This window comes from Cnephaeus nilssonii (genome assembly GCF_951640355.1).
Source record: "Cnephaeus nilssonii genome assembly, chromosome: 7".
In the NCBI taxonomy this organism is placed as follows: Eukaryota; Metazoa; Chordata; class Mammalia; order Chiroptera; family Vespertilionidae; genus Cnephaeus; species Cnephaeus nilssonii.
In genome coordinates, this window is record NC_137078.1 from 23,870,068 (window position 1) to 23,883,384 (window position 13,317).

The 13,317-nt window shown below is 42.3% G+C and overlaps 1 protein-coding gene across 1 annotated transcript in view; it reads right to left on the reverse strand.

Moving 5' to 3' along the window:
• Positions 1 to 13,317, reverse strand: part of DTNBP1 (dystrobrevin binding protein 1) — a 152,199-nt gene that overhangs the window by 65,689 nt on the left and 73,193 nt on the right. The window contains exon 7 of the mRNA XM_079776853.1: positions 8,756 to 8,778. Within this exon, the coding sequence (XP_079632979.1) occupies positions 8,756 to 8,778 (23 nt within the window). The remainder of the gene's footprint in view (positions 1 to 8,755; positions 8,779 to 13,317) is intronic.

Here is a 13,317-nt window from a genome sequence, read left to right on the forward strand (position 1 = left end):
AAATTGTCTTTCCCCTATTTCTCTGACCACTCAGACCTATTTCCTTCATTGGCACTGCTTTCCAAGCTATGTGATCACACTGTATCAGGCTGGTCTTAGCTGTCTTTTTCCACACACTCTGATGATGATCCACTCACTGTCACAGGGATAACTCCTAAATCCTAGCATGTTTTCACACTGGCAAGTCACATTTCTGGCATGGCTGGGTGTTTTAACACTAAGGAGGCTATCATGATGGACATCCTCTTATATGATACCACTGGACCCCATGTTGCAAATTTAGCTTTTAAAAAGGTATTAATATAGAAACCCACTAAAACACTTTAATTTAAAATATAACCATACTTTTTATTCATGAATTCTCTGAGTATAGGTCCACTGATTTGAAAATTCTTGCATAAGCCACCCATACTGCAGTGGATAAAATTTCCACTCTATTTTTAGAAGTAGAGCAGGAATTTAAGATGTGAAACAATCTGTGCACAGAATCTTTTAGGATTTTTATTTTTCCCCAATGTTTTCTTAATTATACCCTTTACATCAATGTTTAAAGCCACTTACTTACATAAGTCTTCTAAAGCAGTCAACTTAGTTTTCTTACAGTTCTCCTTAACACTGAAATTTCATCATTTTATCTGATAATTAAACTATATATCACAATAATAAGTATAAATGAGTTCAGGAGCAAACACAACTAACTTGGGTAAGCATTCAATGCAACTAGTGGAAGCAAAAATGTTTAGATGTACAGATGAGCAGCCCATCAGCCACCAGCATTCAGCATGCTATGGCTGTCAGTATGTTTTATAGAGAAAATGGAGAATGACAATTAAATTTGGTAAGGCATTTAAGGAAAGGTTAAAGAACAAATCTGCATATTAAAACCATATTAAGATAGAAACCTTAGATATTCTTACTTTTACCTCTTTTCAATGGCACAATATTTCTAGACTTACACTTAAAATCTTAGGAGTGATTTTAAGGTTTATACATGGACAGTCTATTTTAAAAATGAAAGTGTAAAATGATGAATACTCCCTAAATAATAGATATGTGTATTCATGGCCAATTTCACATGTCTTTAAGGAGTGTGAAAAACTTCCAGGCATACCTCAGGGATATGCAGGCTCCATTTCAGACAACTGCAATAAAGCGAGTCACACAAATTTTTTGGTTTCCCAGTACATATAAGAGTTGTGTTCACTATACTGTAGTTTACTAAGTGTGTAATAGCATTATGTCTAAGGAAATAATGTATATATCTATTTAAAACTACTTTACTGCTAAAAAAAATGTTAACTGTCATCTAAGTGTTCAACAGATTGTAATCATTTTGCTGATGGAGGGTCTTGACCCAATAATTGATTTCTGCTGACTGATCACAAATCACCATAACAATTATAATAATAACTAGAGGCCCGGTGCATGAAATTCGTGCACGGAGGGGGGTTGTCCCTCAACCCAGCCTGTACCCTATCCAATCTGGGACCCCTGGAGGGCAGTCGGACATCCCTCTCACAATCCAGGACTGCTGGCTCCCAACTGCTCACTTGCCTGCCTTCCTGATTGCCCCTAACCGCTTCTGCCTGCCAGCCTGATCACCCCCTAACCACTCTGCTGCCAGCCTGTTTGCCCCCAACTTCCCTCCTCTGCCGGCCTGGTCACCCCTAACTGCCCTCTCCTGCAGGGTTGATCACCTCCAACTGCCCTCCCTTGCAGGCCTGGTCCCTCTCAACTGCCCTCCCTTGCAGGCTGGGTGCCTCCCAACTGCCCTCTCCTGCTGGCCATCTTGTGGTGGCCATCTTGTGTCCACATGGGGGCAGCTATATTGTGTGTTGCAGTGATGATCAATCTGCATATTACTCTTTTATTAGATAGGATAGAGGCCTGGTACATGGGTGGGGGCCAGCTGGTTTGCCCTGAAGGGTGTCCTGGATAAGGGTGGGGTTCCCTTGGGGTGTGGGGCGGCCTGAGCGAGGGGCCAGTTGGTGGTTTGCAGGCCAGCCACGCCCTCTGGCAACCCAAGCGGAGGCCCTGGTATCTGGAATTTATTTTCCTTCTACAATTGAAACTTTGTAGCCTGGAGCGGAGCCAAGCCTGGGGCTCCCTCTGCGGCCGGCAGCCATTTCTGTTGGGGTTATAATTGAAACTATGTAGCCTTAAGCAGAGGCTGGGCCCGGCCAGGGTGTGCGGAAAGCTTTGCTTCCCCTGTTGCCGCCGGCAAACCTGGCCTGCTCTCTCAAGCTCCATTCTGCTGCCATTCTGTTTGAATTTGTTTACCTTCTATAATTGAAACTTTGTAGCTTGAGTGGAGGCTTAGGCCTGGCAAGGGCAGGTGGAAAGCTTGGCTTCCTCTGTTACCTAGGAAACCTTGCTCTCTGTGGCTGTAGCCATCTTGGTTGGGTTAATTTGCATATTCGCTCTGATTGGATGGTGGGCGTGGCTTGTGGGCGTGTTGGAGGTATGGTCAATTTGCATATTTGTCTATTATTAGGTAGGATGAAAACGCTTGAAATATTGTGAGAATTACCAAAGTGTGACAGAGACACGAAGTGAGAGAATGTTGAAAAAACAGCATCAATAGACTTGTTCAACACAAGGTTGTCACAAACCTTCAATTTATAAAAAACGGAATATCTTCTAAGTGTTATAAAGTGAAGCACAATATGGGAGAACATATTTGCAAATGTTACATCCGATAAGGGTGTAATCTCCAAAATTTATAGGGAACTCATACAACTTAACAAAAGAAAAACAATCTAAACAAAAAATGGGCAAAGGTCCTAAATAGACACTTTTCGAAAGTGGACATACAGAAAGCCAAGAGACATATGAAAACATGCTCAAAGTCACTAATCATCCGAGAGATGCAAATCAAAACGACAATGAGGTACCATCTCACACCTGTCAGAATGGCTATCATCAACAAATCAACAAATGACAAGTGCTGGTGAGGATGCAGAGAAAAAGGAACCCTCCTTCACTGCTCGTGGGAATGCAGACTCGTGCAGCCACTATGGAAGACAGTATGGAGTTTCCTCAAAAATTTAAAAATGGAACTCTCATTTGACCCAATAATCCCACTTCTAGGACTATATCCCAAGAAATCAGAAACACCAATCAGAAAGGACATATGCACCCCTATGTTCATAGCACCTCAATTTGCAATAGCTAAGATTTGGAAATAGCCTAAGTGCCCATCAGCAGATGAGTGGATTAATAAAACCATGGTATATGTATACATGGAATACTATGCTGCTGTAAAAAAGAAAGAACTCTTTCCATTTGCAACAGCATGATGGACCTGGAGAGCATTATGCTAAGCAAAATAAGCCAATCGGAGAAAGATAAATATCACATGATTGCAGTCATTTGTGGAATATAATGAACAACATAAACTGATGAACAAAAATAGATCCAGAGACATAGAAGCATGAAACGGACCATCAAACTCAGAGGGAAGGCAGGGGGAGTGTGTGGGGAGGGGGGGGAGGTAAGAGATAACCAAAAAACTTGTATGCATGCATATGAGCATAACCAATGGACACAGATAGTAGAGGGGTTGAGGGCATGTGCTAGGGGATGGGAGTAGCTGGAGAGAAGTCAATGGGGGTGCGGGGAGGAGACATATGTAATGCTTTTAACAATAAAGAATTTTTTTTAAGTGAAGAGCAATAAAACAAGGAACCCTCGTACATTTAGTATTCTACATGTGCTTATAATAATGGAATTCCTTCCCCATTGAAAATAAAAATTTAAGAGTTTTAGGATTCTACCCTCCTTTTTCTATTGTCTATTATTCAAGTAAATATTACTAAAAAGTTTAAAGGAATATAAATATTTGAGGAATATAGCAATATGTGAGGAACACAGAAAACCTTTCTGCTACGAGTATTAACCAAACAAACAAACATCAGCTAGTTTCCATCATGTTGTAGAGATTTGCTACATGTGGCACAAGTGAAAGGCGAACTTGACGCATTAACTTCAATGGAAGAAAGAAGGCAGAATCTAGAACTCAGTGGATGACACTGACCTATATTATTACTTTGAGTGTTACTATTTTTGAGTTTTTGTCTCCAAAAGTTAGTTTTTCACCAACAGAAAAAAGCTTTCAAATACAACTACAAATTGAATAAAACAATTGAAGGAAGTAATACCTTTTGTTTTCCTGAACCCTAATATAAAGGAAAAATAAAAGCAAAGGCAATGATGTTCAAAAATAAATTGTTACAACTTGTTTGAATTATTTCCCTTTTCTATATAATGTCTTAGAAGAGCAGTTACATTTCTTCTTTTATTATATGGTACCTATGCTTTTAAAAATTAGCAAAAATATTCAAGAGGAAAGAAATTTTAATGAATATCGATACTAAAAAACTTGGTATGATACAATAATCAATTTATAGTTTGTTCAGAATTTTAATTGGCCTGTGGGTAGGTTAGATGTACTGTTATATGTTGTACATAATTAGGGATGTATGTATAAACAAGCTATACCACCATAAATTGAATTATTCTATTGGGTATGTCATACTAAAAAAAAAAAAAAAGGACACCTCAGTACTGAGATGCAAGTTGACATTTTTGCATAACCAGTGTGTCCCTGCTTGTCTTTAAATATTAACTTGAGTTTTTTCTTCCTTCTAATGCTATATAAGAAGGTTGTAGCTGACTAAAAGAAAGAATGAGATGGAAAAGACCATTTTATGAGGATTTCAAATCTTATTTCAAACCACTGATTAAAAAAAATAATGTACATGAGTCACGGTTCAAAAACTGATTAAGAATAATGACAGCCATGATAATACATTATATTACAGGATCATTTAACATTTCCTCAACACACTGACCATGAACTTAATCATATACTATAACTGTAGGCAGTTAAATAAAAATCTAGCCAAAGCAAATCTGTTCAATTCAAGTCATAGCAGAAATAAGCCTTTATACCTTTTATCTTGAGGATTAGTCATTTCTTCTAAACATCCAATCAGATCACACACTTAACAATCTTATCTATACCTAGAGGCCCCGTGCATAAAATTCGTGCACAGAAGGGGGGTGTCCCTTAGCCCGGCCTGCACCCTCTCCAATCTGGGACCCTTCAGGGAATATACGACTGCTGGTTTAAGCCCAATCCCAGATCGTGCCTAAATCGGCAGTCGGACATCCCTCTCACAATGCGGGACCGCTGACTCCTAATTGCTCACCTGCCTGCCTACCTGATCACCCCTAACTACCTCTGCCTGCCAGTCTGATTGCCCCCTAACTGCTCCCTTGCCAGCCTGATCACCCCCAATTGCTTGCTCCCCCACCAGCCTGATTGCCCCTAACTGCTTGCTCCCCTGTGCCGGCCTGATCTCACCCCTAACTTCTTGCCCCCCTGTGCCAGCCTGCTCTTGCCTCTAACTGCTTGCTCCCCCGCCAGCCTGATCGCCCCTAACTGCTTGCTCACCTGCTGGCCTGATCGCCCCTAACTGCCTCTCCTCAGCCCCCACCACTGTGGCTTTGTCCAGAAGGAAGTCGGACGTCCAGAAGATGTCCAGTTGACCTGGTCTAATTAGCATATTACCCTTTTATTAATATAGATAATAAAGGGGTAAAATGCTTATTAGACTGGATGTCATTCCAGACATCCTTCCTGACAAAGCTGGGGCCGGAGGGAAGCCAGCCCAGGTCCAAGGTGCCTGCAGGTGGCCCGCGAGAAGTCAGCCCAGGTCCCGGGTATCTGCAGGCGGCCCAAGGGCAGCCAGCCTGAGTCCCAGGTGCCTGCCGGTGGCTGGAGGAGGGAAGCAGCCCAGGTCCCGGATGCCTGCAGGCAGCCAGAGGAGGAAAATGCAGGTCCCGGGTGAGGCCACGTGCCCCTGGGTCCGGGTGAGGCTGGATCCCGGGACCGGGTGAGGCCATGCGCACCTGGGTCTGGGTGAGGCCACGTGCCCCGGGGCCCAGGTGATGCTGGGTCCCAGGTCCGGGTGAGGCCGCACTCCCCTGAGTCCGGGTGAAGCCGCGCCCCTGGGTCCGGGCGAGACCAAACCAGAGGGAGTCGGACCTGCATTTCCACCATTGGTCCACCACCCAGAGCTGAAAAGTCAGTGCCGACATGTACACATAAGGAACTGGTGGACATTGAAATTGGGTCTCAAAAGAACTGTTGGTCCAGAAAGAAACTTACTACAGACTGATTCATTTGCCTGTCAGCATAACTATTATTGCTCGTCTCACATTCGGTTCTTATAAGTATATCTCTAGTGACACATGATCTCACTCATCTAGGGGAAATGATGAACAACATAGACTGATGAACAAGAACAGACCCAGAAACAAGGAGGCATCGATCGGACTGTCGGGCCTCAGAGGGAGGGTAGGGGAGGGTGGGGGTAGGGGGGAGAGATCAACCAAAGGACTTGTGTGCATGCATACGAGCCTAACCAATGGTTAAGGACAACAGGGGGGTGGGGTGGGGGATGGGAATGGGGGGATGAGGACAAATATGTGACACCTTAATCAATAAAGAAATTTTTTAAAAAATCAATAAATAAAAAAAAAAGAAAAGAAAATGCAGGTCCCAGGCACCTGCGGGTGGCCGGAAGAGGGAAGCCCGGGTCCCGGGTGTCTGCCGGTGGCTGGAGGAGAGAAGCCTGGGTCCCGGGTGCCTGCTGGCAGCCAAAGGAGTGAAGCCTAGGTCCCAGGTGCTGAAGGGAAACTGGTGCCAGCAGCCAGGGGAAGGAAGGCCTACTCTTGCACGAATTTTCATGCATCGGGCCTCTAGTATATAATAAAAGACTAATATGCTAAGTGTCTGGTCAACTATTTGACTGTTCAACCAATCAAAGCATAATATGCTAATGATATGCTAAGGCCACTCAACCGCTTGCTATGACATGCACTGACCACCAGGAGGCAGACAGACGACTGGTCAACCAGTCGCTATGATGTGCACTGACCACCAGGGAGCAGGTGCTCCGACTGGTAGGTTAGCTTGCTGCTGGGGTCCAATTAATCAGGACTGAGCAAGACGGGCCCTGGAGCCCTCCCACGGTCCCTCCCTGGCCACCAGCCCCAATCGGCCCCAATTGGGACTGGGCAAGATGGCCCTGATTGGCTCTGATTGGCCCTGATCACCGGCCAGGCAGAGGGACCATACCTGTGCACGAATTTCGTGCACTGGGCCTCTAGTTCAACTATAAATGTACTAGAGGCCCGGTGCACGAAATTTGTGCACGTGGGGGTCCCCTCAGCCCAGCCTGCACCCTCTCCAATCTAGGACCCCTTGGGGGAATGTCTGACTGCCAGTTTTCAGGGATCGTGCCTAAACCGGCAGTCAGACATCCCTCTCACAATCCTGGACCACTGGCTCACCTGTCTGCCTGCCTGGTTGCTCCTAACTGCCACCTCTGCCGGCCTGATCGCCCCTAACTGCCCCCCCTGCCAGCCTGGTCGCCCCCAACTTCCCCCTCCCTGCGGGCCTGGTCGCTCCTAACTGACCCCACCCCCACCGGCCTGGTACCCCTTACTGCCACCCCTGCCAGCCTGGTTGCCCCCAACTGCCTCCCCTGCTGGCCTACTCACCCCTAACTGCCCCCCCCGCCCCCGCTGGCCTGGTCGCCCCATGCAGCCTGCTTGTTCAGTCGTTTGGTTGTCCCTCACTAACCCCCCCTGCCAGCCTGGTTGTAGGCAGCCATCTTTGTGAGGGTGTGAGGGTCAATTTGCATATTACCTCTTTATTATATAGTAGGAGGATAGTGGAAAATCCTTAATCATTCAGTAAATCAAAAGGACAATACTAGCTTATATGTGAAATATAATTGAAATGAGTCTCTCTGAGAATAGTGATTTCACTACTGAATTGCTAATGAGCAGTTGAAAAACAGTGAATTGGAAGGGCTTTGAGCTACTTGGAAAGTCTGTGGTTTTCCCTATTTTTCACTAGTGTTTCTCCATGCCTAGTAAGAGTCAACATGACCAAGAATTCTTCAATGCTCTACCCTCAGAAGTTCCCTAAAATTAAAAAGCAATGCTGAATGCTTTTAGCATATCAGAATATAGTTCATCAGAAATTCTAATTTTGTAGATTAAAAAAAATCCTGAAAAACATTAAGAGACTTATCCCAAATTTCAAGACAGTGGCATAATGTGACCCAGTACTGAGTACCTCTCAGCAGGTTCAAGTAACTGTGGGTCAATTGCAGAAGCAAAGCTCTATCTCTATCACCACACACTGTCCTTGTGGTCCAGAGTTTACATAACAGAAACCAGAATCTTTTGAAATTATGATTCTCAGCAACCTCAAAGTTAGCACTGTGCCATCCTAATGTATCTATATATATATAAAAGCCTAATATGCAAATTGTCCCAACAGGAGTTCAACAGGTAGACCGATCACTCGCTATGATGTGCACTGACCACCAGGGAGCAGCGTGGAATGAAGGGAGGCAGCCAGAAGGCCCCAATCTGCCCTGATCGCCGGCCAGGCCTAGGGACCCTACCCATGCAGAAATTTCATTCACTGGGCCTCTAGTTACTTATAATGGTCATTAGTAGCAACTCTCACTTGATACATGTGTTACAGCTAAACAATATCAAAATCACTTGTGATAAAATAAAACTGACGAACAGTATTAAGCAAACTTTTTTTATGTAAACTGATTTAAAGAAAAAGGAATGAGTTCGTTCATCATCATCATCAAGAAAGAACATCTGACATCAATTAAGTCTCATCTACTTTAAAGTGAAGAATTAAACACAAAATTACCTTTGAATGTTTCAAGTTCCTTCCTGTAGAAAAAAGAAAAGAAAATGTAAATTTAAAATAATATATTCCCTAAGAAAACTGCTCTTAGATTATAATAAAAATTTATGTACTTTAAATGCCCAGTGATATCGCTGGATGCTTACATATCAATGCTTTACTGTAATTATCAATATAATTAGCCTAAATCTACTATTTTCAGTTTTTCTATTACACTATTAATTGCTCAAAAAAATTCTGCCAAAATTTAAAATACTGAAATACTTATAAGAAAACACAGAGCATTTTAATGCCAGCTATGAGCCATCTTGTATATATAATAATCAACTTATAAGAACACTTAATTGTCCTTCCACTAATAAACTTTAAATAATAGAGTTTTAAGATCTCTAATTAAAAATTATCCAGAATAGGGGCAGTTATTTCCTCATTTAAATAAAAGGGGAAGCGAGTATCAAAAGACTGAGGTCTATAACTCATGCTGACACAAAAGGGCCAAGCCTCCAGGAAATTCTGTGCTTGACAATTTTGTCAGTGTCAATTAAGGATGCTAAAACATAAAGTTTCCTGGGGAAATTTAAAGCGAGAGCAAACAGATGAAGGAACACAAAACAAAACATTTTTTACAAAGAAGTTGATGCAAGTATGTCCAGGTTTTCCTTCATAAAATTATAATTCCATTTTCCTTTATTAGTAGTACTAATAAAAAGTAATTTTAAGGAGGTAAGTTTACTTAGTAAAGGCTTGTTATCCCACTCAAAATATGAGACATTTTTCTTTTATTTGAACTCTAGGTTTTTCTAAAAATCTAGAGTTATTCTGAATTCTCAAATCTGTATTCCACACTTCTAATTACAATACCCCTCATGTTCCAACATAGTTGACTACAATTAACAGCTGGCAGGGAGGGCTGACATGCTGCCATCTACTGGAAGGCCAAACAGATAATATTCTTGTAACAGCCTAGTGGAGGTTCTTAATCAGATGATCATCTCACTTCTCTTTTTCTAGAAATACTGACTCTTCATAATACTGCTCCAGCATCAAGTTCATTAAAGATGTTATTTTCAATCCCATCTTTTCAATTGCTTCCCTTTAGCTAATAGTCCAACTTAATTCTTCTCTTTAGCTAATAGTCCAACTTAATTCTTAAAAAATTAGGTACAAAATAAACTTTTGTATTTGCAATTGCTTCCCTTTAGCTAATAGTCCAACTTAATTCTTAAAAGATTAGGTACAAAATAAAGAGGCCTAAAACCTACTTTATATTCCAATAATTGGATGAACACTGAAATACCTAACAGAAAGGCAACATGAATCATAAGAGAACATCTTGAAAAGATATCTTCAACTTACTTCTTAGGAGCAATTCCCTAAGGTCACTGATAGGTGGAAAAGATGATATCACTCAGGTTAATATTGTAATGAGCAATTCTTTTTTCTATAACCACAATCATATATATATATATATATATATATATATATATATATATATATATATGTATATGTATATATGTATATATATATATATATATATATATATATATATATATGTGTGTGTGTGTGTGTATATATATATATGTATATAATCTCCTATATAATAAAGAGGTAATATGCAAATTGACCCTCACACCCTCATACAAGATGGCCACCCACATGTGGTCAAAGATGGCCACCACAAGATGGCCGGCAGGGGAGGGTAGTTGTGGGTGATTAGGCCAGCAGGGGAGGGCAATTAGGGGCAACCAGGCCAGCAGGGGAGGGCAGTTGGGGGCGACTGGGCCGGCAGGGGAGAGCAATTGGGGGTGACCGGGCTGGCAGGGGAGGGCAGTTGGGGGCTACTGGGCCGGCAGTGGAGGGAAGTTTCAGGTTATCAGCCCAGCAGGGGAGGGCAGTTGGGGGTTACCAGGCCAGCAGGAAAGGGCAGTTGAGGGCAATCGGGCAAGCAGGGGAGCAGTTAGGCATCCATCAGGCTGGCAGGGGAGTGGTTAGGGGGTGATCAGGCAGGCAGGCAGAAGTGGTTAGGGGCAATCAGGCAGGCAGGCAGGCAAGTGAGCAGTTAGGAGCCAGTGGTCCCGGATTGTGAGAGGGATGTCCGACTTCCCCCAAGGGGTCCCGGATTGGAGAGGGTGCAGACTGGGCTGAGGGGACCCTCCCCTATCCCGTGCACGAATTTTGTGCACCGGGCTGCTAGTATATATATATCATTGATTTCAGAGAAGAAGGGAGAGAGATAGAAACATCAATGATGAGAGAGAATCATTGATTGGTTGCCTCCTGCACACCCCATACTGGGGATTGAGCCTACAATCCAAGCATATGCCCTCACAGGGAATCAAACCATGATCTTCTGGTTCATAGGTTGACACTCAACCTCTGAGCAACATCGGCTGGGCTATGACTACAATCTTTACAGAGCTTCTGTTTTCCTTCTCTTAGATTATGTAGCAGTGAGCAAAATTTCTAAAAGGCACCTCCATTTTAAAAAGCTAAAACTCAAGAGTAATAATTCCACAAACACCGTTCTTCCCCCACCCCCAAATATCAGCAACCATAAACAAAGAACACAGTGTAGTGTATTAATGAGTAATTAGCCAGTTGCGGAAAGCTGCTTTTTATTTGATATCATGCTCACCTTTCCTTCTGGCTGCCTCATCAAAATCATTGGGAAGCTGCTACTGAGCAAAGAGTAGGGTCTAGCAGAAGGCTTTTTCTAGATATACTCTGTTTACAGAATATAATGACCCCTGACTGTTAGAAAAGCGTACAAGAAACTTTACTTCAAGCAGTAAATCATATCTGTGCTCAATTCTGAAAAACAAAGCTTGGCTGAGGTCATGGTGGCACAGGTAATTGTGGTTTAACTAAAAAATCGTATTATGAAACCTTTATAGAACTGATAAGTAAAGCAGTAGCACTAAAAGCCCTGAAATTTCCTAATCTTTAAGGAAGATTCCACCACTTGTTAGCAGTAATAGGTATTTGGAAATATAGAAGAGACAAGAGAAGGGAGGGGAAGGCACATCAAGCAGAGGTGAAAGTGATGGTGTGGAGGAGAAACAATGCCGGTTATATTTAAGAAACAGCAAATTCTTCAGAACATCAGGATGAATGCAAAGAAGGTAATGGGAGGTAAGGTTAAAAAGTTAGAGGGTTCTGACTGCCAGGCTAAAAGGATACGGTTTTATTTTTAGCAGGAGAATAACATGAGCAATGCTGTGTTTTAGGAAGAATATTCTAGTTGTGATGGACATATGTATTGATAAGGGAGAGAATAAAAGCAGGGAGCACTTTGGAAACTATTAGAGGAGTTTGAAGAAGAGCTTATTGGTTCTTGGGAAGAGCAACTCAAGTGGCAGTGGCAGTGGTAGTGGCAATGAAAAGGAGGAGTCCAATTTGAAAAATGCTGTGGAGAAGACGCAACAGCCCATGGCAACTAATTACATGGGCTAATTGGAGGAAGCGGACAACTACATTAACCATGAGGGTTCTAGCTGGATCATTGGAAGGAACGTGAATTCATTAATAATAGAAAACCTAGGGAGAAGAACAGATTTTGGAGGGCCATCATGAGTTCAGTTTGGGATCTGATAAAATAATCTGGAAGGTTGGAAACCTAAGGCTGGTGACACTAAAAGACATAATTTCCATCCCTGTAGTCTACTCAAATATTTAGCTCCTACAGATTTCTACTCCTCACTTCCTATTCAGTCATGAACCTATTCCAGTTTAGCTTTCAGACCCCACCACTGCACTTTCAAGGTCAACAATCATCATGTTGCCAAATGCAATGATCACTTCTTACTTTTCATTCAAATCCATCAGGCAGCACATGACCAATTGGCAGTTCTCTGAGCAAGCTTCCTGGTCTTTTCTCCTGCTTCCTCAATTTCTCAGTGAGCTTCTCCACCTCTTCCAGACCACTAAATGCTGGAGCACTCCAAGTTTGGCATTGGGCCCTCTTCTCTTCTGAACTTATATTTTCTCACAAGGCAATTTCATCCTGCTAATTAGCCTTAATACCATCTATATGCTACTGACTTCCTGATTTATATTTTTGTCTAGATCTCTTGTTTGAGCTCCAGATTCATATGCAACTAACTATTTGATAGCTCTACTCAAAAGTGGAGTAGGCTTCTCAAATAACATCTGCAAAACAGAGCCTACTCTTCCTCCAGTTCCCTCATCTCAACTAATGGCATTCCCAAGTTCCTCAAGCTTTGGTTTATACTTCTCCCTCCTTCTCCACATCTAAATCCAGCAATAAATCCTGCCAACTCTATCTCAAAACATATCCTGAATTCATCCAATTCTTTCCATCATCACTGTTATCAACATTGTATAAATATCCATTTTCTTATACCAAATGTAATCTTTGAGTTCAATCATCCATTCAACAAAAAATTATTGTGCCTTACACACTAGGAATAATGTGAATAACAGTAGCAGGAATAATGCTGGGTTTGAGATGTGCATATTCCATCACCTCAAGGAACTTCAGTGTGAGAGAGAAGTAAAGCAACAATTTGAATTTGATGTAACAGGTTAATGCTCTAGTAATGATA